At 48.2% G+C, this 27,638-nt stretch overlaps 1 protein-coding gene across 10 annotated transcripts in view; it reads right to left on the bottom strand.

The window, feature by feature from the left end:
- Positions 1-27,336, bottom strand: part of PECAM1 (platelet and endothelial cell adhesion molecule 1) — a 59,917-nt gene extending 32,581 nt beyond the window's left edge. For 4 of the 10 annotated variants that reach the window (XM_081161791.1, XM_081161792.1, XM_081161797.1 and 1 more), the window contains exons 1-6: positions 27,239-27,336; positions 12,072-12,228; positions 11,960-11,986; positions 6,175-6,468; positions 4,363-4,668; positions 2,625-2,900 (exon numbers count right to left, since the gene is read on the bottom strand). In XM_081161791.1, the coding sequence (XP_081017917.1) occupies positions 2,625-2,900; positions 4,363-4,668; positions 6,175-6,468; positions 11,960-11,986; positions 12,072-12,135 (967 nt within the window). In that variant the 5' untranslated portion in view covers positions 12,136-12,228; positions 27,239-27,336. Of the gene's footprint in view, positions 1-2,624; positions 2,901-4,362; positions 4,669-6,174; positions 6,469-11,959; positions 11,987-12,071; positions 12,361-20,131; positions 20,240-27,238 lie in introns of those variants that run through there. The other 6 variants (XM_081161789.1, XM_081161796.1, XM_081161790.1 and 3 more) reach the window with 5 other exon arrangements.
- Positions 27,337-27,638: the final 302 nt, after the last annotated feature.

Genomic DNA, 27,638 nt, shown 5'->3' with positions numbered 1-27,638 from the left:
AATGAGGAAGGAAATGTTAGTCTGTTTGTAAAGGAGCTCATGTAAACAGACCGCCAAGACCATGACGTGGACTGACAGGAGCCAGTCTTTGATTCACTCATGAACTAATATTTATTGAGCTCCTACCACGTGCCAGGTGCTCTGCTAAGTATCGATGATTTAAGATTAATTGAGCCACAGACCTGGTCATTCAAGAGCTCATACCGAGTGGTGAGGACAGACGCTAAATCTTTGCAGTGACTGTTGATGCCAAGGTATGAGCAGAGTGCAATGGGACCTGAGGTGTGGCCGCGGGGCTCTGCCTGGGGAGCCTGGATTGAGATTTGGGACTCAGTCCTTAAGGACAGCAGAAGTTTTCAGTGGACAAGGGGAAAGGACAGGCTGAGTGGGGAGGGATATTTGGAAGACGGTGGGGTCAAGGTGAAGGATCATGACCGAGCAAGAGGAGTTTAAGGCCAGGAATAGTTACGCCAAACAGAGGCCATCTTAGGAGGGCTTCTCCTGCAGCTGAAGGATGAATTGGAAGAGAGATGCTCAGGGAGATCCCTGTGATAATCCTGGTGTGAGGGCCAGCGTTAGGGTGTGATTGTAGAGCCAAGAAGACAGGACAGAGGTGACAGACCTGGCGGCACTTGGTGATAGATTGGGCCTCAAAAGATATACAGTGGGGGTAGAAGAAACCCTTTTTCTATCCAAAGACAAATGACTAATTCAATGATTTTTATGTTCACAAAATTATTTTGAGCCTCCCGGCTTGATAGTAATAGGGGCGTGGAAAACCAGATGCATAAGTGGGCTTGGAAACATTTCCAAAGGCTTGGTTGAACTTGAACATGGGGGTGTTTGCCTGCCAGCCCTGATGTGGCTGGGTTAGCTCCACATGGAAAGCACGGAGCTCAGGCTCACAGGGCATGCAGGCCCAGGGCAGGCATGGAAGGGCAGACTGAGAACGACACTTTGCTTTCCTGGGCCAGGGAGACTGATCTACTGAATGACTTATATACCCCACATGACACAGGCATCTGGATGGGGGTGATCAGCTACAATAGCATCTTGTGGTCCAGTGATGCTGTATGCTTTCCTAAAGTAGCCTGGCCCGAGGCGTAAGGATGCTTGCCTAACTGGAGAAATGGTCCATACGTTCACCACTTGGTCCCTGAGGCTCTCACAGCAGTGTGCCCAACCCTTTGTTCATTCCTCATTGCTCTGCATTCTTAAGGCCCATTTATGTCTGTGAATTCTTCAAGGGCAAAGCTCGACCTTAGGCAACTCTCTATCCCCAATAGGTTGCCCAGCAAAACAGAAGGTGCTCAATATATGTTGAACCGAATACTTTTCTCTAATGAGATGAGACATGTCTTATCAGTGAAAAATATCACATGCCTCAAAATATTTGTCATGATCAACAATAAGCTCAATCGCTAGCACACACTATAGACCAGCAGGATCCAGCACATATGCCCATCAGCCAGTTGGGTAGCTGGCAGCCTGCCTATGGTACTGCGGGCTGCTGCTGTGACACTCAGTGCTGAACACACAGGAGGCTTTCAGTGAATGAGTGAATGAATGAACACCTTCACTTGGGAACCAAGAAGTGCTAACTCTCTTTGCCTTCTGAAACACTTTCATCCTATGTTCATTCGTTCATGCAACAAATAAGTACTGAATTCCTACTGTGTGCCAGGCACTGTTCTGGGTATTAACGATACATCACTGTATAAAATAGCTAATGTTCCTGCCCTAATCAGCTTACACTCTAGTGCCTGCAGACATACAGTAAACAGAAAGAAGTAGAAGACTTTTTTGTGTGTGGTAAGAGCTATAAAGAGAAGTAAAGCCAGGTAAGGGGGGGGAAGGAATCTAAGGGAACTTTTAAGTGCATGTGCTGAGAAGTCAAATAGGCCCAAGGGCAACTCTTGTTTTTCCACTTGGTAATCCTGTCATCGTTGGGTGCATTGCCCCCAACCTCTCAGCCTCAGTTTCCACATCCATAAAACTGGAATCATGATACGGATCTCATAGCATTGTTATGAGCATGAAATTAAAAAGTATGTAAACCGGTCACCGTGTTCAACAAAGGGGAATGGTTACCATTATTTTTGAGTCTGCTAATGCTTTCTCACTCCTGCCCTTGTCACAGGGCCCGCCTGGTGATCTAGCACAGGGCTTGGCACAGAGGAGAGGTAAATGTGCTATAATAATAGAAACACTAGCTAATGCTCACTGAGTGCTTGCTCTGTATGAGGCTCCTGAGGTCACTCATTCCCTGCAGCAGTCCTATCGCTGAGTTCTGTCATTACCCTCATCTCATAGAGTTGTGGCAAAGAGAAACTCTGGAAGTCCCCGGAGGTCACAGAAGTGGTGAGTGGCAAGGTTGGGACCTGATGCCAGAATCTGCAGCCTCAACCCCCACTGCTAACTGCTTAATGGTTCTGTATTGACTTTTCCCCCCTGAGGGCACCATCCCCCCCATCCGAGCGCATTCATTCAGACACTCATTCATTCATTCATTCATTCATTCATTCAGCAGGAGTGGAAGTATGGGTGTCACTGGCCATCCCGGGTTCCAGCACAGTCGCCTCTTGAGCCCGCCATAGGCCGACACCCTCCAGCAGCAGCCCTACCTGTTACGTTGACCACGATGCTGCTGACCTTGGATATCTGGCTGGTTTCCACTTTGCACGTGTAGTTGCCATTGTGCTCCGCCATGGCCATTACTGAGTAGGTGGCCTCGTTTCTCAGCTTGCTGTGCGCCACGATGGCCTTGTCCTTCTGGATTATGATTTCCGGAAAGGCCGGGGCGCTGTGCGTCACTTGAATGGTACACTTAATAGTCAGCTGATCTCCTTCAGTGATCACCCCGTCCGGGTCGATGTAGAACTTGGGATTGGAGAAGGATTCTACAAGAAGAGGACAAGCCGGTTGGGCTCAGGTTCAAACCTGGGTGAGGGAAAAAGGCGCTTCCTCCTTGCTCTGCTCTTTTTGTTACCAGCCACCTTTCCCCCTTATTAATTAAAAAAAAAAAAAAGTCAACCTGTCCTCTCAAAAAATTTCAACTAGGCGGCTCTGATGTGCCCTCCCTTCTCGCTCATTCTTGCATCTTCAACCTTCTTCTTAATTGCAATTCTCTAACTTTCTTGAGCTTCCCCAGGGCTAAACCATCTTCTCTAGATCTCATCGGCAGAGCCTTCTTCAAATGACCTCAGAATTAAGCACAGTCATTAGAAACAGACTGTTTTAATAAACTATGAGTCAGAGAGATACCAGGGTGTGGGGTCTGCAGGAGGTGGTGAGGGAAGCAGGGCTAGGCCTTCGCTCCTGCTAAAAAATAGTAGACCACAGACAGTACATACAGATAGTGACATTTAAAATGCCAAAAGTGAATGTAGAGTGATATATTTTCATATTCATTAGTTTTTTTAACTATAAAATCATTCAAATTCACAATAAAAAGCTATCACTTTGGCCCTGGCGGGGTAGCTCAGTTGGTTAGAGCGTCGCCCCCATACGCCAAGGTTGCGTATAGGAATCAACCAATGAACGCGTAAGTAAGCGGAACAACAAACTGATGTTTAGCCCTCTCTCTCTACAATCAATAAAGAAAAATTAACCAAAAAAGCTATCATTTAAATAAACAGTCTGAGCAAAGGTCAGAAAAGAGCGAACATCTTGTAGGACCCTCAGCAAGTGCCCTCTGGGGTAGCTTAATAATAACTGAAGGGTTTTTCTTACATCCAAACTAACTCCAGATGCACCAGAGACCTAAATGCAGGAAACACACACACATTTAAGCCACAGTAAGAGAAACAGTAAGAGGAAACATAGGTGCATTTTTTTCTTTGATCATCTTGGAGTGGGGAGGAACTTTGGGGGTGAATCACAAAACTGACTCTCAAAACCATAAGGAAGGAAGATGGATAAATCTGATTACCTAAGCATAAAAAGCTTCTGCATTGAAAAAAAATCATAAAATGAAAACAGTGACAAACCGGGGAAAATATCTGCACAGGACCTGACAAAGAGCTAATTCCTTTCACTTATAAAGGGCTCAAACAAATCAATAAGAAACAGTAAAAAATGGACAAAGTGCATATGAGCTGACAGTTTATGGGGGCAAATGTAATAGCCCAATCAACTGCAAACCTACTTTTGTCCCACCCTGATATATATATATGATTTATATAAATAAAACTGTGTCACCATCCAAAAGTTTGAAAACTATGGAGCTAAAGTGATTAAGACCAGTGCTGAGAACAGCAGTCCAGCCGGATGTGCCCAGCCCCTTTCTAATCCCTGGCTCTTCCTCCCCACACCAAACCAGCAAGCCAGAAAGGATGAAAAACAGAAGAGCAGGACTCTGACCCCTCACGGTGACCAGATCGCTCATGGTGGTTATAGAGGTCTCCACTTGTTTCCCAGAAAAGATGCTGGCTTGACATAGGAAATAGATCATACGGTCCTGCTCCTCGACTGTGAAGTCCAGCATCACAAAATTCTGGTGCTGAGAAGTTTTTTCTTTGTGTTGCTTGACAGCTCTTGTGTCCAGTTCAACTTTTTTGACTGTGAAATATACCGGGGCCTTTTCCTCTGGGACAGAGCAATTGACCATCACCACCCCGCCTTCTATCGCCTCCTTCTTGTCCAGTGTCACTCTGGGACGGGCCACTCCTTTGGGGAAAGAGAAAGTCCATGAGTATCAGTTCGACTGAACAGCGCAGGCTGAGTCTTTGTGGTTGACCCACCTAAGGGTCCTTTTCTTTTATTCCCAGGGCACCCGGCGCTACCTACTGGGTAAGTATTGAGCGTGCATGTGCCCAGCATTACGCCAGGGATTTTGAAGAAGACAAAATATATTGACGATGTGGTTGGTGCTTTCAACATTTATAATCCCATTGGGGAGACAAGTCTTCCCAAATGAAACAGTTCAAAACAGAACAGAACGAAGCAGCCAGTACTCATTAGTATTACTGTGATTGTTATATTTCATTGAGTGCTAGGTTGACTTTATACCCATGACCCCATGTAATTCTCACAATAAACCTCTTGGATGAGCATGAAAGATAAAATTATGCCCATTTTACAGATGAAGAAGGTGAAGCTCCGGGAGGTTCAAGGCTCATCCAAAAGCTCATAGTTGTCAAGCCCTAGAGTTAAGATTCGACCCCGGGTCTGTCTGACTCCAAAACCAAAAGTTGGGGTGGAGGGGTAGGAGAGAGGAGGGTGCATGGCCTCCCAGTTCAAAAAGCAAAACAGAATAACAGAGCATTTTCATGTCCTGCACTGGTTGTTTTTTTTCCTGACTTGCAGCCTTGGGAAATGTTTCTTGAGGGAATGAATGAATGAATGAATGAATGAATGAATGAAACCCTATATCTCTGAACCCAAATTTCCCACAATGATTTCTCTTCTGTTTCCCCATCCCTGTCCATTTCTATTTCCTCTTTTCATCTGTTTATTTCACATTTATTGATTGTGAAATGAGCCACATTATTTGTTTGAGATACAAAAAATAGGCCAAACACTACCTCTTTCCTCATGATCTCACAGTCCAGAGAAGCAGACACACATGTAAGAAATAGTTGCAACATCGAGGGAGAGTAAATGCCACTTACTGGGAACTCCTTGCGTGCTAGTACGAGGCTAAGTCCTTTATCTACAGATATCTTTTAACCCTCTCAAAATTCCCTGAACTGGGTATTATTATTATCTCCATTTCACTGATGAGAATTTTAAAGTTTAGAGACATTCAGGGACTTGCCCAGATTGGAATCCAGGCAGACTGACTACAGTATCCAATGTCAACACTTGGCCCGATGGCCTTTACACAAATACCACTGAATGTAGAGAGAGCGTGAGAGTTGCGAGCACCCTGGGGAGAACAGTTTTATTTGGGAAAGTGTCAGAGAAGAGGCCACTGAGTTGAGTCTTGGGGGAGAAATAGCAGTTCACGAGGAGATGAGATGAAGAAGGGAATTCCCGGGAGAGGGAACAGCATGTGCAAAGGCAAGATGGTGAGAAACAGCCTGTCATGTTGGGAGCATTTTCAGGTGAGGAAAATGCCAGACAGGTGAGTGAGAAAGGTGACGGGTGAGCAGGTGGACCCCCTGTCACTGCTCTCGCTGCTGCGTGTGGCAGCTCCGTCTGCTTGAGCTACGCTCGATCCCAGGGACTCACCTCTCACTGTCACGTAGTGCTCCGGTGTGGTTTTCACCTTGTTGTCCAGAATCACAGTGCATTTGTATATTCCCGCGTTGTAGACCCGGGCTTGAGGGATGAAATAACTCTCTGCGTTCTCCGTGGTGGAGACGTTGTGAAACAGCGTGTCGTCCTTATAGAAGAGCAGCTGGTACTGAGGCTTGACCTGGGAAGTGGTGCTGATGTCCACGACGCACTGAAGGGTCAGGTTCTCCCCGTTTTGCACCTCCAGCCCTGGCAGGACCACCATGTGGATGCGGTTGATGGTGAAAGCTAAATGACAAGGGAAGGAGGGAAGACACACCTGCTGTCTCAGGAACAGCATTGTCCTGGTGACCTTCACCACATTGGGTTGGGTTCATCCTAGGCAGCAGAGTGTCCAGGGGTCCCAAATGCCTACAGGGGCCAGGTGGGTAATGACTCTGGGGAGTGGGTCAAGCATGAGGCCGTTAGTACTAAGCTGCTCATTTTTCCCACCAAAACGACGTGGTGGTCTTCAGGGTGGGACAAACAAAGCATGTCCATAAGACCTAGGCAGCCCGTGAGCTGCCACACTGTGGCCCCTGGAGGGCGTGTAGGATTCAGGCAGACAAGTGTTCGAGTCCTGGCTCATCACTTACTGTGTGGCTTTGGGCGATTAACCTGTCTATGCTCTGCGCCTTCATCGGTACGAAGGGGTAATAATACTTACTTAGTGGGTTGTTGCAAGACTTACGGGCGAGGAACGGGAACACGCCCATACAGTGCCTGACATGCGGTAATTGCTTACTAAGGGACAGCTACCACTATGCTGAAGTCAGATGGTCACACCCTGGAAATTTCCTTCTCACCCTCAACTGACACAATAGCACAGCCCCAGCTGGCGTTTTCTATCGGATGAGCTTAGAGGCCTCGCCAGATGGCTAAGGACTTGAAACCATGTCCCAGGCAGCCACATGCAGTCCCCATCCCCATCTGCCATTGAGAAGCAAAGAGCGCAGGTTACCTTCCACTGATGAGGGAAATCTCCCTCAAGCACCCGGGGCAGCTACAATGCCCAGCTAGCTGCCCAATCTCTGCCAGAAACCAGGCACCGGATCGACTAGCCGAGTGCATCCTTTCTGGCCCTAATATCCAGCAACCATAGGCTAGCAACAGAATTCAGCTGACTAGAGAGCACATCTTGAGACTTATTTACAATGATGGGCTGATGGGAAGATGGACTGCTTGAAACTGGATGCTCTCTGGCTAGCAAATAAGCATTTTTGTCTGTTGGTTGGTTGGTCGTGGGCCACTGCTCTGAAAAATTTTTCAGGCTAGAAGCTTCTGGACCATGCTTATTGGTCAGGACTTTTGTCCGAGCTTCAGAGCAGACCAGGGCAGGTCTGTCTTTTGAGAATCCTCTTGATCCTGCTGTAGGTCCTTCTGCAGCCTACCTGGGTTCCTAGTTATGCTCCTTGATGCACCTCAAAGCACCTCAGCTCTACCTTGCCTGTGGTTTATTATCCAAGGCACATGGATTTGGGCTCAATCAGTGCTATAAAATAGTCACTGTCTAAACTCCTGTCCCCAAAACCAACCTCAAACACCTTGTGATCTGCATATGGCTAGAAAGAATGGACAATACTTGGAGAGCATGGGGGGAAATCTATCTAAAGTCCATGACCTTAAAATCAGGTAGCTCAGCCTCTTAAAACCTCCAAACTCCTACACGTCTTGGCCATAACTTCCACCTTTCCCATTCTAAGGAGGCTACCTGGGGTTGAGAGTTACTTTGTTAGCTTCCTGTGTCATCTACCTCCACAAATGTGAGTAAAACAATCATGAGATTTTAAAGTTTTATTTAAATTTTTGAGTGGCCCTGGCCGGGCATGGCTCAGCGGTTGAGCATTGACCTGGGATCCAGGCGATTGGGGTTCGATTCCCGGTCAGGGCACATGCCTGGGTTGCAGGCTCGATCAATGACTCTCTCTCATCATTGATGTTTCTATCTCTCTCTCTCCTTCTGCTTTCCTCTCTCTGAAATCAATATATATTTTAAATAAAAAAAATAAAAATAAATAAAATAAATTTTTGAGTGGATAGTGTAGTCAAATGTTTCAAAGCCCCCAAAGGTAGATACTATGATATTACCTAAGAAACCCCAAAGTGCCTACTGACAAATCATCTGAAACAACATAAATTTTAAAGGGTGGATGGGTATAAGATTAATACAAAAAAGTCAGGAGAACGGTGACTTCTGAAAGGAAGTAGGGATAAGATTGGGAGGAAGATACAGGTAGATATAGGTATGGGTAACATTCTAATGCTTGGGTTGAGACAAGCCTTCCGATCACTGTAACCCTGACCAACATTTTATCTGCAATTTCCTGGCAGACTTGGATTCAGAACCACCCAACTAAGCCACTCCTGGATTCCTGACCCCCCAAAATGATGTGAGATAAGGCACCCAGGGACCATAGTGACACATCTTCGAGCCTTAAAACCAAGGAGCCTGCTTTCCTGTACCTCCAGCTGCCAGTTAGCGGATGCTGATGTTCCCTGGGAAGATGAGACATTGTGACTCAGCCAGCTGCTTGGCCCCCAACCTGGAAATGACTCAGAAAGAAAGGTGGGGGGAGTAAGGAGAAGACACCCGCTATTGTCAGGAAAATCAGAGAGCCATGGAGCATGGAATCCCTGCTGAACTTCAGTGCTCAGCATAGAGCATGCTGGCCCATCCTCTCATAGGAGTCTCAAATATTTCCAAATTCATTTGGAGTCTCCTTCAAGGAGATATTTACCTGTGCCAGGTGGCGGGCCTACGAGGTGAATACAAAATTGTGCCTGCTGTCGTGGACCACTCAGGCTGGCGGGGACCCAGATAACTGGCTTCCAGTGATGCAAACACCAAGAGGAAGGGCTGCCCAGGAGAGGCCAAGGAAAGTCTGAAGGAAGTGACTCCTGAACTGAGCCTTGAACCAGGCCAAGAACAGGGGTGATCCAGGTAGGAGAACAGCATGTACCAGGGCACAGGGGCATGAGAAATCAATGTATCCGGGCACAAACAGTCACAGGAACCAGAGTATGGGGCCAGAGGGGCCAAGCGAGCCAGGTAGGAGGTGCCAGAACGAAGGGCCTTGCCCGCCATGCTGACAAGCTGGGCCCTGTCCTGGGAGTGTTTAGAAGGGTGACAGGGTGACACTGGAGCTTTAGAAAGTTCACTGTGGGCTGGAGGGAGAGGCCAGCTTGGACAGGGGTTCAGGTGAGAGCGGATGAGGCCTGAGCGAGGGCAGGTGCGGTGGGAATGAAGGGAAGGGATAGATTTTAGAAATATTTAGTGGACACAAAAAGACTTCTTTGGGAGGAGGGGAGGTAAGAGTTTCTGGAACTAGACAGTGGTGATGTTTGCACAACATCATGAATGTACTAAACGTCGTTGGTAATAAATTTTGTATTACATGCATTTTATTTAAAATTGTTTAAAGGATTACTTGATTGAATATGGGAGTTGAGGCAGACTCCAAGATGAGGTCCCTGGATTGGGTGCAGGTGTCGCCCACTGAAGTAGAGGATGGCAGGAAAAGATTAGGGTGAAGAAAAAAGTCAGGTGATGGCACAGTTCTGGGGGGAGCTGGGACGTGGCTGGGAGGCGATGTCACCCACTGGCCCCGTATATATGATGCTCAGGGGAGAGGCCAGGGCGCCGCTGGAACTGGGGGTATGTGGGGGTGGAGAGGGGGTCCAGCTCCAGAGAGGACAAGGCAGGGGGCCTGCAGAGACAAGGGGATGCAGGGGGCGGGCTGTGTGGGAGATGGAAGCGAGCACGCGGAGAGGGCCCGGAGGCCCAGGGCGGAGCTCGGAGCAGGGGCAGCCCAGGCCCGCAGCGCACCGCCCGCGGGGTCGGTGGCGGCACCGGCGCGGGCGCGGGGACCCCCGAGGGCGGGGAGCGCAGGCGGGGAGCGCAGCCGGCCTTCGGCGGGGGCTGTGCGTGATTTTCCTTTTTCCTAAAAAACTAAGAGCTGTCAGTCGTGTTTGCGGGGAGAGGCGAAGATACTAACGGGGACGGCAGCCGCCTAAAGGACAGGACGTGGGCCTGGGCGCGACTGGGGCGCGGGGATGGCGCGGGGGGATGGGGCGGGGCAGGCGGGCGGGGCGGCACCTCGGCTCGGCGGGAGGGGGCCGGGAGGACGGGTGCGGAGGCAGATAAGCCGCCGGGCGCGGGAGCCCAGGGAGTTCCCTCCAGACGGCGCTGTTTGGGGGGGGGGGCGGGGGGCGGGAGTTGACGGGACCGAGGCTGACCCAGCACCGCGCCCGGGGCGCAGGGAGCAGGGCGGTGTGGTCCGCAGAGGGACGGACGCCAGCAGAGCAAGGACATGCGCCAGGCACAGGAGGTCACCAGGGCGGAGAGCCCCGGGTGCCTAGCAAAAGGCAATTGTAGGATGGGACCTGGTCCCCAGGGAGGCCTTTCCTCCCCCAGCGGTTGGGACCCCTTGACCTCTCCTCCCTAGAGATAAACATTTAGACCTCAGGCCCAGAAAAGCAGCCAAACCAGACCAGCGGCCCCTGGCTGACCTCAGGACCAACTGTACTGGATAATGACCCCCTGCCCTGGCCCCCGGCCAATCAATCAGAGGAGACCACAACTCTGAAAGGACCTGGAAAACTCCAGAATATTCTAATGAGATCTTCCCCTGGGACCTCCCCTAAAATCTTCACCCTTAAAACCCTTAGGCCTGGGGACCCAGCATGCTCTCCCTTCCAGCTCTCCCTGCCCGGAGCATGCCCTCACCGTTCCCTTTCTCTTTCCCTTTCCCTTCCCCACCACCCACACAGATGCACTGACACCATTAGTGAGTTGGGGTGATTGGGATGATCATGGATATCTGCCCCCCCGGGTTGCCACGGGGATCAGAAGCCTGCTGGAGCACAGCAGTTGATCGGGAGGCCTGCAGACTGGCTTTGCTAGTAGCCACACTAGCCCTCCTTGTCCCGGAGCCCCTGCTCTGAACCCTGGCTCGACAGACCCGGATCATCCGAGTTCATCATCTCCAGAGAGCTGTACAACTGTCTACAGCCCCTCACCCCCATTCTTTGCAGACCAAAGTGATCACGGACGTAGGATCCTGCTCTGCGGGCTCTCCCTCCACTAAGACCCGGGACCCAGCCAAGCCCTCTCCTTCACGGGGCCCCAGCTGAAGCAAAACCACACCCGCTTATCTTAAAGATTCAAAATTAACTCCAAAGCGGATGATAAGCCAGACCTCAAGGATGAGCCCCCTCCCTGAACACAAGCACACAGTATCGCAGGTATAATAGCCTCATGAGTGGATGGGAAATGAAATCCAGTATGTTTTAGATCATTTAGGAGAAAAAAGTCATAACAACTTAAACTATTTTCTGTCTTCATGAATCTAACAAACCAATTACATTTCATGTGTGAATCAAAAAAAGGGAAGGGGGTAGAATATGAAAACGAGAAATTTATGGTAGAACAAGAAACAGATTATGCAGTCACTCAATTTGTTTGGTTTTTATCACCTCCCCAAACCTAACATACAGCAGTTCACTAGGATCCAGGAAATATCTGCTTCTTCTAGAACATGCTAATTAGAACTTGGCTTCGGAAAAGTGGATTCCCCCCCCCCCAAACCTTCTAAAAATGCCAGAAGGCAATTAACGTCTGCTCTCAATTGGAATATATTTTCTCAATAGTTATGGACATTAATTAACACAGGCAATTTGACACGAGTGTTAAGAACCTCGGAAAGACACTATGAACCTACGTAGAAACTTGACAACTTACAGTTTTCTTGACCCTCAAGGCTTGAACCTGGAAAAGACAGAAGAAATATGGTGACTTCCCTCGCTTCCACTCTCATGATGTGTAAGTGATGTAGAAAGAGAGTCAAACTCACAGAGCAGAAGTGCCAGCAGGGCTCCCAGCCACATCTTGCCCTCTTTAGTCAGCTCCAGCAGCATCTTGAAAGCAAGACTCAGGGCAGTTAGTGCTGCCTTTGGGCCATGCTCCTGGGGCAGAAGACGCTTCCCACGCACTGCAGATGAGAACCTGCCCTGTGAAAAGCAGAAAGACCACTCTGGTAATTTCTCCCAGAGCAGCAGAAAGACGGGCTGTGGTGCTGGTCAGGTAATGGTGGCCATTGCTGGAAACTGGGAACAATGCCTGGGCTGGCCTGATATCTCCTCAGGAAATGACTGGTCTTCCTGAGAGGCCACTGAACACAGCCGCTTTGTTTAGTATTTAGGGGGGAAAAAGGCATAAGGGGCGCTTTGCCTCAGCTTTCCTGACCCTCCTCTCTCGCCTGGCTATGGGGCCCCTTCTCACGGCAGGGTAAGAGGGTTCCTCCCTCTCCCCAACTTCCAGCCAAAGGGCCTCTCTCCTTGGACACTCAGCAAGGTCCCTCTGCTTTCCTTTGGCCTCCAAGGGGGTTCTTTCCACACAGCGTAAGTGCGGACCGCCTGCCTTTCCAGGCCAGGCCGCGGGACAGGGCTGACTTTTCTAGAAAATTTGCAGGTTCATCAGGGAAACCTCCGAATGGCTCCCCATTGCCCTCCAGAGAAAGTCAGTTTACAGTCCCCACCATCCAGCCCTGGCTTGCTTACCTCTCCAGCCCGGTCTCCCGTGGGCAAAAAGGAGTTCTACGGGAAGAAGCTTCGCAGGGTTATCTAATCATAAATTCCTATCTGAGCTGGACAGGTGAAGGTGGCTAGTCATGCTCAGGCACGTAACTTTTCGTTTTCACTCGATGTTAGAGAGTGAGTGGAAGGGGGGTGGGGGAGAGGGAAACAGCGATCTGTTGTTCCCCTTACTTATGCATCATTGACTGCTTCATCTCCGTGCCCAGGCCAGGGATCAAACCCACAGCCTTGGCGTATCCCGACGACCCTCTAACCAACTGAGCTACCTGGCCAGGGTCTGTAACTTTTTTAGTAAAAGGTCCATCTTTGCCTTAAGCAGGCCCTGTCCTTTTTTTTTTTTTTTTTTTTTGGTGCATCTAGGTTAACACGCCTTTGAGTATCTAGGTAACCACCCTCCAGAGAGCACATAATCTTGCTAACTCTCCTGTACCCAGCGCCACCTTGCTGTCCCCCACCTTCACAGAATCTTCCTCAGTTCCCCCCTTAGTTTCGAATGCATCACAGAAACTGCAAAGCTGTCATTTTCCAGAGCACTGGAGATCTCGCTTCCTGGCAGTTGTCCCCAGCTTTGGCTCAAATAAACACCTATAAAAATTCTCCACAGATTTGGACTTCTCTTTTTTTTAAGAGTTTATTTGCCCCAGATGCCGGGGAACAAGCTCCCACTCAAACGCTCCTGGACGCCTCTCACCACCGCCTTCCTTGACCCTGTAATCTTGCTGCTAGAATTTATAGTGCCCAGGACACACCCTGTGTCTGTGCCTTTGCCGGCGCTGTCCCCCTGCTTGGAGTACCCTTCCCCCCCTTTTTTTCTGGCTAATTCCTGCCCTTCATCATAAGTCGGCCTGCCCTGTTGTTTCTGAAATGCTACCCTCTCAGGCCGCCACACGCTGAAGCTAAGTCAGACTTGAACTGAGATGATAGGAACCAAAGGTTTCTCTGCTTCAGGCCAGTACCAAGAAGCGATGGCTTCCAGCTCAAGAACTGTGCTTTTAAGTTCTGATAAGAGCGGTTGAAGAGCAATGTGTGCATAAAGGATTTTTCCCATTGTTTCATTTTTGTTGTCTTGTTTTCTCCATTCCCCGCTGTAAACCATCTTCTTTGGCAACCTGCTGGAAATTATCCCCACCCATACACCAAATTTTCATTTGTCAGGAAAAAAAGGGTACACCATGAGTAATAAAATAAGTGTTGGCTTCAAAGGTAACTTGTACATACTGTAGAGTAAGCAGCTGCTGCTTCTCAAAGTGACATTCAAGCAATAGTGACAAGTGTCCTACCCCTTGACCCTAAGTTTAAAAGTAAACGTCTGAAAATTAGTCATTGTTTCATATCCAATGCTAATACTTTTAGAACACCGGGGAGGGGGGGGGGCTTTATTTCAAAAATAAGTGTTTAGTGTTTTAACAGAAACGCAGAAAAACTATATCCTACAATTTACATCACGCACCAGAATAAATTCCAGATGGACCAACCATCTGAAAGTGCAAATGAAACCATAAACACTCTAGAAGAAAGCGTGAGAGAATTCCTCCTAACCTTGGAACGGGAAAGGCTGGTTTCGCCGCAGGTGTATGTCTAACATTTTAAGAAACTGCCAATAATAAAATAACTATGACTTAAAATCCAGAAGTCATAAAACAAAAGATTGTTAAATTATACTCCATGAAAAGTCTGCTTTGCCAAAAAAAAAAAAAAAAATCAGTCAAGAGAAAAACTACAAGCTAGAAAACATATTTGCAGCTCGCATCATAAACAAAGAGCAAATCTCTCTAATATGTAAAAAGCGTTCAGAAATCAAGAAGAAAATGACCAAAAAAAAAGAGAGAAAGAGATAAAAGAAGAAAATCATCAACAATCCAATAGAAAAATGGGCAGAGGATATGAACAGACAGATAACAATAAAAAGTATCTGGAATTTGGAAAGGGGCAAAAAGGATCACAGTGTAAACCTTTCGTACCTTTTAAAGTATGTGACTACTGCCTTTTTTTGTATTATCTTTTAAAATTGTGACAAGAAATCGAAAGTCTTAACATCTTTATTGAGATATCATTGATATGCAGAAAACTGCACATATTTAAAAGGTACAATTAGAAAAGTGTTGACATGACAGCCATAATTAAGCAAGTGAACAGGGAGGGGGGTAATACGTGCCCCCTTCTTTAGTTCTTACAGCTGGACTAATAATAAAATAGCAAAATTGCCGCAAGACTAGGTTAACAGGGGGGATAGCAATTTAATACACGTGTGCAGGAGAGTCACAATATGACGCTCAGGTCATAAAATAAGGCTCAAAGAGATGATTGAATTAAGCAACTTTTTTATACTTTTCAGACAAACAACATTTCTGAGAAACTGACAGGGCAAAGAAAGTTAGCGCTCATTAGAAAGGAATCTAAGCAAGGTTTGGGCTTGGGTAATAAATTAGCAAAGGCCCTATAAGGCTTATTTACACAAGCTTTTCGCTCTGGATTTTATAACTATATCTTATGATAAGCTTGACTCAGCTCTCAGGAGCAGGGAGAGCACCTACGTTTATTTCCTTCGTTTAGCGAGCCAGAGTGCCTCGACTCCTGCTGCTTCTCATGTGATTTTAATTCAAAATAATCAATATGCCGTTGTGGGATATCTTGGGGCAGCCCTCCCAGGGCCCTGACTATATACATCACCCCCAAAGCTTCCCTGTGCCCCTCAGCACCCCCTCTCTCTCTGCACCCCTCTCCCTACACCCACCAGCCCCCGTGCAAACACTGACCTGCTTTCTGTCGCTGTGGGCTACTTTGCATTTCTAGAATTTTATATAAATGAAATAGAGTAGGTACCCTTTTTAAAAAAAGTCTTCATTCAATCAGCATGATCAGTGCTGTACTTTCTTTTTACTGCCGAGTGACTGCCGAGTAACACTCTGGTGCATGACGATGCCGCGGTTAGTTCATCCATTCGCCTACGAACAGCACTTCAGTTGTTTCGATTTCAAGCTAATACGACAGAGCAGCTGTGAGCAAGCCTCTGCGTGGACACGTGTTTTCACTTCTCCCGGGTAAGTACCTAGTGGAGTGCCTGGGTTATATGGCAGGTGTACGTTTAACATTTTAAGAAGCTGCCAAACTGTTTTCCAAACTGATTACACCATTTGACATTCCCACCAGCCATGGATGAGAGTTCCGGTTGCTTCATACGGTCACCAACACTTGGCAGGCCAATCTTTTTAATTTACACCAATCTAGTGGAGAGCGTAGCAATTTCTTATTGTGGTTTTAATTTGCATTTTCCTTATGACCAATAATATTGAGCACATTTTCATGTGCTTATTGGCCATCTAATGTGTCTTAAAATCTTTTGTCCAGCTCTGGCCGGTGTGGCTCAGTTGGTTGGGCGTCATCCCATGCACCAGGAGGTCACAAAGATTTCCCTCATGTTTTTACATTTAGTATATGATGCAAGGTATCAATCAGAGTTCTTTTTTTTTTTTTGCATATGGATGTCTAATTGTTTCATTTGTTGAATTGCACCGTCTGTTGAAAAGACTATCTTTTCTCCGGTAAATTGTCTTTGCACCTTTGTTGAGAACCAGTTGTCTGTATATACGTGGGTTTATTTTTGGAGTCTCGATTCTGTTCCATTGATCGATTTATCTTTACATAGTGCCACACTGTTTTGACTTCTGTAGCTTTATAATACATCTTGAAGTCAGATAGTTTTTGTCCTCAAACTATTTTCTTCCTTTTCAAAGTTATTTGGGGGCCTTTGCCCTTCTATATGAATTTTTAAATCAGCTTCTAAATTTCTACCCAAAAAAGCCTTCTGAGATTTTGATTGGAATTGCATTAAATCTATATAAATCAGTTTGAGGAGAACTGACATCTTAGCACACACCTGAGTATTCTGATCTATGAACATGACATATCTCTTCACTTGTTTAAGTCTACTTTCTCTCACTAATGTTTTATAGTTTTCAGTGTGCTTTTCATTATAAACCTTGGTGTCCTTGTTAGTTTTTAAACCATGGGAATGTATTATCTATTAAGAATCAAATTAAGAAATTGAATTTTAAAATACAACCTGTGCCCCAGAGGGTTGGAGATCATTTCAAATGGCTGTTGTACCTACCCCTCCCCAGCCCAGACAGTACCACAGGGTCACATGCTGAGGCCCCCAGAGCCAAGACAACAAGGATTTCTGGATCCTCACGGGAGCACCTCCCCTCCCCACTCTCCCTGGGTCTGTCTGTCTCCCTCTCACTGTCTCTCCTTGGGAACCACTCCTTCCCATTCTGATGGAAATCCCTTCCTCCTTTCATGCCTTGGCTGTGATATAAGAGCTAAGGCATGTGTTCTTCGTCGTTTATTTTATTCACTGAAAAGACAATCATGCTCCTTAGTCTTTATTTGTAAAGTATGACTGTCTTATTGAGAATTAAAAATGTACAAGTGGAATTTTTTCTATTTCACCTGTTTAAATATTGTAACTTGAGTGACTTTTTATATGTGTGTGACCTTTACCTATCTTCCCCCTTCCTTCCCCTTCCTTCCCCTTCCCTTAGTGGATTCCTAGATTGGGGGAGGGGGGGTCCCCACAACTCTTTTCGCTCCTTGGTAACTAATCCAGCCTCTGACTTACTCAGCGCCAGGGCGGTGGTGGCAGGTGGGTGTGCTCGCAGCAGGACGCGCTGGCCAGGCCACTTCCCCAGGAGCACGGCCCCTTCTCCCCGCCTCGGCCAAAGGGGACTGCGGGGGACCGAGTGGTGTGTACACGCGGGCTCCCGCCTTCAAATACCAGGAAGGTCGCAGAAACCCAACCCTCACCAGTCCCTGCTGTGTGAGAAAGAGGCCTGCTGGTGCAACCTCAGGAAGTGGGCTTTTCTGAGAAGCTGGGGTGGGGACAGGGGGGCACAGGCAGCCTTCTCGTAGAGCCACAGGCACCACCACCGCTGGCCTCCCATCTCCCGACTAAGGTGGTAGGAAATGAGCGGTCAGCCATCCCTCCCAGCCTGGGCCGCCCGCCCGTCTGTTTAATGGACGTGAAGATCAGAAGGGCGGGTTCCAGTCCCTTCTCCGCGCAGTTTAATAGCGTCAGTGTTTGGAGGTGCACTTTCCTCGCCTATAAAATGGGAATAATATACTAATTCTACCTATTTTAGTCTTGTTATGAAGACCAAAGCAGAGCTGCCGTCTGAAAGACATTTCGTCAGCAGAGTACAACAACAATATGAAAAGGGAAAAAACAAGAGTAATAGTAACAATAGTTGTAGGCTGGTGTGGGGCCCAGCCCTCCCCGTCTGAACTGCTGCTCTGGAAACTCTGGCTCAATGAGCTCCAGGGGAGGCCTGGAGCCCCGACTGCAGCGTCCACCTAGGTGCTGCTCTCTGGCTTCCTCCTCGGTCTAAGGTGGATAAGAGATCGGCCTCCAGGGAAGAGCCCTTATCCATCTTCTGGACAATTGATCTTATCCTCTGACTCGCCCTCCCAGCTTTGCATCATCTCAGATTTTATCAGAAGATCACCAGAGCCCCGCAGCCATGGCTCAGCGGTTGAGCATCAACCTATGATCAAGGAGATGGAGGTTTGATTTGGCTAAATTCCCAGCAGGGGACATGCAGGAGGCAGGCGATCAATGACTGTCATCATTGATGCTTTTCTCTCTCTCTCCCTCTCCCCCTCTCTCTCTGAAATCAATTAAAAACTTTTTTTTTTTAAAGAAGATCACCAGAGTCCTCATTCAAGTCATTAATAAAAAGATTCAACAGGAGAAAAAACGATAGGACCTATGGCGCTCTACCAGAGACTTGCCCCAAGTTGAACTCAATCAAAATTCTTTTAATATAAATGTCTAGCAAGTTACAAAGCCACTTGCTCTACTATCATTCACCCCACCCCTTCCATGAGAAAAGGATTCCTCATAAGGATAAAACCCAGAAGTACTGGCAAACCACACATCCACTAGATAGCGGCTACTCTTGATACTGTTGTAGGAGCAGTAATGATAGTAATCAAAACAATAATAATTAATAGAATTTTTTCCTAGCTCTCCCTTTTCTGTCCTTTCTATCCAAGATGAATAAACTTTACTAAAATAAAAGGAAACTCTAATTGGTTTATCATAAGTTCTTGGAGAGATTACCCTGCCAGGAACATCCCTTGGGGTAGTGGGGGGAGGGGTGTGGGGGAGGGAGGAGGGGGTACGGGAGAAGGGGGAGGAATGGTTGTGGTTTATCTAAAGATCAACAAAGTGAATTCTAGATACAAAAAGTGGCTCTGGCTTAAAGTACAGGCAGTTTCCAGCCTATCACCAGGTTCCGATTCAGAGTTTGTTTTTACACTGACTGTTGAGCCAAATGCTAAGTGTATTGAGCAACAATCTGGGAAACACTGCTGAGGTTCCCTAGTCGGCCCCCCTCAAACCATTTACCCGCAATGAGGTTGGCATTTACTGTGAGTGATGTGGAATCTAATGAACAAACTCAACTAATAAGCAAAACAGGGACAGACACAGATGGAGAGCAGGCTGGAGCTCTGGGGTGGGATGGGGGGTGGGGCGATTGAGCAAAAAAGAAAAAAAGGAAGAACTCATGGACGCGGCCAACGGTGCGGTGCTTGTTGGGGGTAGGGGTGGGTGGAGGTGAAGGAGGGCACAGAGGGGATATATGGTGATGGAAGAAGATTTGACTTTGGGTGGTGGGAACACAATGCAATATACAGATCATGTATCATAGAAATAAATGTACACTTGAAACTTATATGATACTATTAACCAATGTCACCCCAGTAAGTTTAATTTTTAAAAGTCCCTAAAAAAAAAAAGAAAGAAATTTACTGTGAGCAGCCTGAGCTCCAAGTCTCTTCAACGTCCAAGCTCCAAACCCCTTTACTCCCGGGGCAGGTCTGGGCAGTTTCCCTCCCCTGCAGCAGTGGGACTCGGTAGCTGCTTAGCTGCCTGTGTGCCGGGAGCACTTTAAGTTCAATGACTATAACTTAAAAGTATGTTTACTAGAGTCCAGTCCCCTTTTCCAGGGCACTTACCAACAGGAACAGTGTCCCCATCCCTCATGTCACCCCATCAGTGCCTGGAGAGTGACAGCCTCACCTGGTGGCCCAGGAAAACGTAAGCAGCCGTTTATCCAACTGGTTCCTTAAGCCTAAAGCTCTGGGCTTTAGGTACCTGTCCTTCCCCTAAGGTTTTAATATTAGGGATTGAGGAAAAGCAGCAGAAAACACGGAAGGTCAGAGACAGAGCGCTGGCCCATGGGATTTGCCCACTTCTGCTCATGGGCCCTGGGAAGTTACAAGAGAATAATACTTTAAAATACTTACAACATACCTCACCAGATTGGTTCTCAGTCTAGTGTGTGATTAGCTCCGTCCATGCCCAGCTGGCTTCCATGAGGCCAGGAGAAATGTGTGACCTTTCTTATCGCGATCAGCTCTCACTTTGGTTTGAAAAGGAAATCTGGCCGGAGGTGCTGGGAGGGAGCAGAGGCTGGGCCTGCGAGGGCACTTTCTTCTCTGCTCTCAGCCCTTCCCTGTTTCTGCTTTGGAAGGAAACGTAGGCTCCTGCCTAAGAGGCTTCTCCTTCCAGCTTTTTGGGCCAAACCGGTTGCTGCTATTCCTGGGCTGGGCCTCCAGGTGATAAAGGCACGAGGTGGGGGAGACCTTGTGCCCTGCTAGTATCTAGCCTGAACCCCAGAAAATGTCCTGAGCTGAAGAAAACAGGGGTGGGGATAGGGAATTCCACAGATCGCAGGGGCTTTTATACTCATCCTCTACAAAACTCCAACGGATTATTTATTAGGTATGTAAAAACTTTATGTGTGTCCAAGCATTCCCTACAATCTTCTGGTGAGTCATGGCTCACACTGTGTGCAGACCTTCAATAAAATCTTCTTCGAAAAACATTATGCAGAGAGAGGGCCCAGCCCCCTGTGGTTGGAGTATAGAGAAAGGTTGAGAATAGGGGGTCTCGGCCAGGCCTAACAAGGGCCGCCTGCCAGTGAAGGTCACGCCCAGGAGTGGTCAGGCCAGTAGTAAGGGCTAGGTGAGGCCTGGGGCATGAAGCAGGGGAGCCAGGAGGAGGGGTGCTCAGTGAGGGACTGAGATGGGGGCCTAGCAGCCAACAGACAGCGCTGATTACAGCAGAACTCTTACAGGCTTTGGTGGACGACATTGCAGCTACCTGGAGGACATCCAGGCAAAAAGCGGAGATGACCGAAAATCAGCAAGGATCTTCTAACAATAAGTCCAGACGAGTTAACCAGGTTTCAACTGTTGTGAGGGTTACTAAATTGTTAGAACAGTCAAATACCACAGATACAAGGTTTCTGGATTTCAGAAAGACATCTGGCCAAGTCTGTCCCGGGGCCTTCATGGAGAAGTGTTTGCTTGGGGTTCACTCAAAGGAGTCCTGTTGACACTTCTAGTTGAAAACACTCTGATTGAATCACTAATGACACAGCACTGAGAGGGGGTAGGGAGAGACCAAGTGACAGGAGGGGTAGTCAAAAAGATGTCTACATCTTTTTGAGGAAGCAGTGGGCCAAACGCTGATCTAGAACAGAGTCAGTTTCTGATTCTGGTTCCTCAAAGCTGACCTTTTAGATACAGGGTGAGGGACATGCTACTCAACAGTAGAATGTGTGGGAAAGACTGGTGAGTTTGAAAGGGATCTGTCTGGTTGCCATCAGAGTTGGCAGCATTAATGGAAATAAAGAGTTTGGAAGAGGGGAGAAGACAGTTCCACTGTTCTTTGTCATACATGCTTGGTTCTGGGGACCGAGAGGGTGTGGCACCCCAAAGCATGTGGACCAGTGATGAAAATGCTGAGGCAGGGGCCTTCGAACAACATCCTAAGAGGAGCACTGGAAGGAAGTGGGAATGTTAAGATCTGGGGGCATATCTGACAATTATCTTTAAGTAATTACACTGTTTTTATGTGAAAGAGGAATGGGGCAGTTTTTTCCTACTTTGGGGGAGAAATGAAAGGGAGGTGTATCTCAGTTAGAACTTGGCAACACAGCAGGTGATGGAAAGTTCTGAGAAGGTTTCTAAAGGCAGCCGAGGGACAGGAAGATGTTTCCAGAGGAAACATCTGTGGTGTCTCCTCTGAGCCAACGTTGGCAAGAGGCGAGTGGACATGCCAGTTCCTGGGGACACCAGCAGCCACGCGGGCCACTCCTCTCTCCAGGGGAAAACCGTGGCTCCCGAACGTCCCCTCTCCTTATTGATGAGGCTGCTATGGAAGCAAATCTTAGTCAAGACCAGCGCCATGAGTCAGAGAAGCATTCCTGCCGACGGCCAGGGTTGAAGACAAAAGGAAAGGAGAAGCGACAGCTGCCGGCAGTCATCACAGAAGTGGTTAGTGGCCCCAGCTGCTGGTGGGCCGGGATCACAGCTCTGCCTGATGCTGAGAAGGGCGGTGACCCTGTTCATGGAGCTCATGAACGGCCAGCCAGAGGGCATCTGTGTCCCCTTCGTGGAAACCTGAGCAGATCCACTGACCAACCAAACATCAAGCACCGCAGGGACCAAAACAGCCAAGAAGGAAAACACAACTCGGCCCAAGTGCTCACAGTCTTCATCCCTGGGGACTGGAGGGCAGGAGAATGCCACACGCCACAGACGGGACACAAAGAACCGAGGAAGAAAGGCGCCTGAGAGAGAGGGTGACAGAGCAGACAGGCTGGCTGCCTCCAGGAGGGACGGCGGGGACTTGATTTTGAGACCAGGAGCAACCAGGTAGAGGGTTGGCAGCGAGCTTTCCCCTGGGAAGTGTGATATAATTCGCCCCTCGCTGCCCCCTTCAAACAACCTTCCTCCAAGGACAGCGTTGTTCTCAGGGGGTTGCTGCCGAAATGTACGGGGCACTCAGCGTTCCCACGGAGGGTCTCGCTGCTGCCATGAGCCACATGTCTCCATGTTGGACAGGAGAGAAACAAGACCCTCAGAGAGGTTAGTACACTTGCCCAAGATCCCACAGCGAGTTTCCTTTTTTTATTTTTTTTTTATTTTAGAGAGAGGAAGGGAGATGGAGAGATAGAAACATCCATGATGAGAGAGTCATTGATCGGCTGCCTCCTGCACGCCCCCTGCTGGGCATCGAGCCCACAGCCCGGGCCTGTGCCCTGACCGGGAATCGAACCGCGATCTCCTGGTTCACGGGTCAGGGCTCAATAACTGAGCCACGCCGGCCGGGCCCACGGCAGGTTTCAGTGGTCAAGTCCATTGGAGCCCTGGCTGCCTGACTCTAGCGCCAAGTTTTTGCACAGTGCCTCTAGAAGAAAAATATTTTGAATGGCCCGCCATAGGAAAATCTTTGGCTCAGAATAAAGACTGAAGGGACCAATATCTGCAAAAGTTGAAGTACACAGAATATTAAGTATTTATTCACCAAGGTTACTCTAGGATGTAATCCTTCAATGTGTTCTATACAACTGTCTTAATGTTTCCTGTTTCTTTGTAGCTTCATTACCTGGTTAAACAAAATTAAAATAAATAGAAACATCCAGATAAAAAAGGCAGCCAAGCTGGGGCATGAGAATATGCGCAGGAAATGGTGCTTCTAGACAGATGTAAGATTCATGTGATTTAGGACCAAGCCAGGAACCTGCATAAACATTTCTAATATCGAGGATGTGAGAACACATGTAAGTCTCCAAATGGACTGCTCACAAACCTCCAGGATCTGCTTTAATTAGAGCTATTTTAAAAAATGGACCAGTTCCCCAGAGGAATAAAAAGTGTTATGTTCACACAAAAATCTGGACATGAGTGTTGAGAGCTGCTTTACTTGTAATTCCAGCTGTCCTGAAAAAGTGGAAGCAGCCCAGGCGTCCTTCAGTGGTGGAATGATTCGACACACTGTGGTGCATCCACACCATGGAATATTCTTCAGCAATAAAAGGAAACGAACAATAGATTTATCCCAACATCTTGGATGAATCTGCAGGGAAATATGCTGAGCAAAAAAAGCCAACCTCCGTCCTAAATATGATTCTATTTACAACACATTTTTGAAATAACAAAATTTTAGACATAGAGGACAGATTAGTGGTTTCCAGAGGTTGGGGATAGAAAAGGAAGTGGGTATGGCTATAAAATGACAAGGAGGGACCCCTGTGGTGCTGGAACTGTGTCTTGCCCAGTCGTGGGGACAATGAACCCATGCCGGTGACAAAGCTGTATAGAACTTTACACACAGACACAATGAAAACAAGCAAACTGGGGAGATTAAATAAGATCCATGGCTTGTATCAATGTCGATGTCCCAGTTGTGATATTATACTAGAGTTTCGCAAAATGTTACCATTGGGGCAAACTGGACAAGTGTACAAGGGGCCTCTCTGCATCATTTACTACAAATGCACGTGGGTCTGCTATTATCTCAGCCAAAATCTTCACTTTTAGAAAATGGACCAGACACCTGCCTGTCCCTGAAGGATTCAAGCTCTGGCCGGATGCTCCCTGATGCAGATGTTGTTGGGGGGTTACCGCATTAGGGGGCCCCTACAACTTTCAGCCCTCCAGTTCTCCTGAGGTCTTATGGGGAGTGAGACCCGTCAGGTGCTGAGGAGAAAGCCAAGCACCGCATGGAAGTCCTCCCTTTCTGCTGGTCCCATGAGCGCACAGGATCAGGGAGATCCGGAATGTCCTCCCCAAAGAGGCCCATTCTCTCCAACCAAGAGGGAGAGGGGAGCTGAGCTGCTCTGAAGGCACTTGGCCAGACCACCTCTGTCTCCAATGCCTTTTTCCTGAGGCCAGGGCTCCCTTGGGGTCCAGGGACCCAGGCTGCTCCTCTGACAAAAATACAACATAAACTTTCACACTGCAACCTCGAACCTGGGAGAACCCCAGGGTCACAAGGAGCAGACATGCTCCAAATAAAGGGACATCCTAGATGGAAAGTGAAGAGGAACATTTTGAGACCTAAGAAAGACAGGACACACCTTAGATGAAGGAGGTTAGGCGCGATTTTTTAACATTATTCTAGAGCCACAGGGAAATGCCAGGCTCCTATGTGGAATGCTTCCCTCCCAGATAATTTCATGATCGGTTGCACCCGGAAATTATTCTCAGATGGACCTCTGGAACAGTGAGCTGGGTGAGTGGGAAGTGTCCTTAGTCCCCTCTTCTTTCTGTAGCATGAGGCCAAGAGAAACATCCCTTAGGTCAATTTACAGAGAAGGTCCCTGAGGTTGGCGGTGACTTGCCCAGTCAGACAGTGAGGGGCCTGGGAACTTCTTTCATTGTCTCGGGGATCCCCACTCACCACTTGCCCTGTGTCCCTACATCTAGGACCTGGCGCAGCACATGTGATGTCATGCCCTATGCGCTCTGACGCAGGCGCTGGCCTCTAAGAAATGGCCTGAGTGCTGGGCCAAAGCCGGCAGCCTCAGCTTTCTCCTGGCCCCAGCTGATAACACCTGAAGCGCCTATGATGCGTAAGTGAGCGATGATGACCCGGCTGTGCCCTGTGCCCTGGATGCCAGTCTCCCCTCCCCTGGCATCTCCACTCCACCTGCAGCTCCCCTCCCCTGTAACCACACGCGCCCTCCATCTAAAAGCCTTACCCTCCAAGAAGAGATTTCTCTTGGGGTCTCCACAGGCGGGGAGACATACGCAGGGGAAGGGGGCCCTGCCCCGCCTGGGATCGCATCTGCCCTGCCCATATGGAAGGCTTTGGCCACAAAGCCAACACAGTATTACCTGCGACCAGCCTGTAAATCCATTTTAAAAATGTGGCCAGGGGAGCCGAGGGAAGGGGAAAGCGGGGCCCCAGTTCAGCCATTGTGCTCACACCGGCATTGTTCTAAGGCCCCCGGGCCCCCAGGGGATCAAATGAGATTGTTTTTCCCAAGCCCGGGCTCTTCAGGTGTGAGCCGCCGTCCTAGGACAACGGCGGTGACTGTGGCATTTCTGCAACAGGAAAGAGGAAGGAACTTCTCATCTGTGCAGCAGTGGCATCAACAATGTGCACCCCCAACCAGCCAGCCGTGGCGAGAGGAAGGGAGCCGGTTTCCATGGCGATCAATCGCCGGGAAGCCAGGAGGGAGCGTCAGCAGGAGGACTCTTCCCTCCGCTGCTTCCCCGCGAACACACTGCCCTCTCCAGAGCCCTGAGGCCCCTGGCGCCCCTCCAGCCTGAGCCTCCAGAACCACAGGTGGAGGCAGAGAGATCGCCCGGGTGGAGGTCAGCCCTGAAAATCCCCGACGGCCAGGGAAGGCGTTACACAGGGCACAGGGGCCTGGGCCACTCGGTGGGTGGGCGCAGCGCTGTCACACTGGGGTGGCCATGTGCTGACTTTAAAGCTCTTCCACGTCTGCCACCTACACTATTCCATTTCATTAACTTACACCATGCCTCACGCCATACTGCGTCCTACTATGAGCCCTACAGCATGGGTATTACCAGCCTTTTTATGGCAGAAGAACGGACCTGCTGAGAGAGAGTGATGGGCTAGAAACAACTCACCAAGTCGAGACAGTTGCCTCAAGCCACCCCTGAAGGTCTTTAGGGCTCTCATCTGAGACTCTCCCTTGCCAAGATCAGACTTTTTTCCCTAAGGAAAATGCCAGGATTTTTTATTTTTATTTTTTATGCTCTGAAATGTCATTTGTCCCAAGCCTTGTTGGTCGCTCTTCATTGTACCACGTTCTCATGCCTCTTACCTTTTTATATGCTGTTCCCTCTGCTTGGAACGCTGTTCCCTGACTCTTTGGTCAGTTAACTCCTCCTTCCCAGTGGCTCAGACATGGTGCTTTCTGGGCCTCCACAGAACTTACCATATCTGTGAGGCAGCACAGAGTAGTGGTAAGAAAAGGCTCCTCTAGGCCCAGACTAGCTGTGTGACCTCGGGGAGCTTACTTAACCTCCCTGAGCGTCCACTTTCTCATAGGCAAGATGGGGAGAATGATGGTATCTGCCTTCTAGCATTTGTGAGGATTAAGTGTTAATATACATAAAGCACTTAGAAAACTCTAGCACACAGTTAGTGCTCAATAAACATCAGCTGCTAAAGAATTAATTTTCTTTCATGCATAGCCTCAGATCGAGATGCTTTAGCCCTCAATGAGTGTTCAGCAATAAGTGTCAAATGAACTCTGAATTCATGTACAGCTGTTTTCAAGCTATTGTTAATGCAACAGACACAGTGTTAGGCACCTTGACACTTAGCTAAATGAAATATTTAGTTAAGTTACTCCAAGGCTGGGCCCAGGTAGCCAAAGACGAGCATTTTGCCAGTGTAGCACGCAGGGTTCTTGAATGCGCCCTTCTAATTTCCTGAGAGCCCCTACCAACTTCCTGCCCTGCCTGCCCTGGCTGCACCTTGAAAGGGTCCCCACTCTCATGGCCAGACAGACCAAAAGGCTCTCAGCCTTACCCATGCTTTCCCATGCAGCTTACAAACATTAAGGTATTAAAATATTCCACATACCTGCAGCTCAAAAGTTACTCGATGGCAGAAAATAAACTACACCACCTTGGGCAGCCAGTCTCCTCTGTGCTTTTGCTTGGGAAAGTGAAACCGAACTCTTCATGTAAATACTTTAATTTTAAACTAAGTTGTGTAACAGCTGAGTTGCTCCACTTAAAAATACAGCCTTCCTCAACTCTATAGACAGAATGCAGACCCATGATTGCCTAGGACTTGAGAAAGCAGCGGTTGACTGCAGATGGGCAAAAGGGAACTTTTGGGGTGATGGGAATGTTCTAAAGCCGGATTGTGGTGATCATATATATTTATAAAATATAGGGTTCTATATATTTATAAAATATAGAGTTCTCAAATTTAGCAAATAAAAACAGGACATCCAGTTAAATTTGAATTTCAGATA

The sequence above is a fragment of the Miniopterus schreibersii genome (assembly GCF_964146895.1).
Source record: "Miniopterus schreibersii genome assembly, chromosome: 16".
NCBI classification, from domain to species: domain Eukaryota; kingdom Metazoa; phylum Chordata; class Mammalia; order Chiroptera; family Miniopteridae; genus Miniopterus; species Miniopterus schreibersii.
The sequence above is the reverse complement of the archived record's forward strand: the minus strand, read 5'-3'. Positions and strand labels throughout refer to the sequence as shown.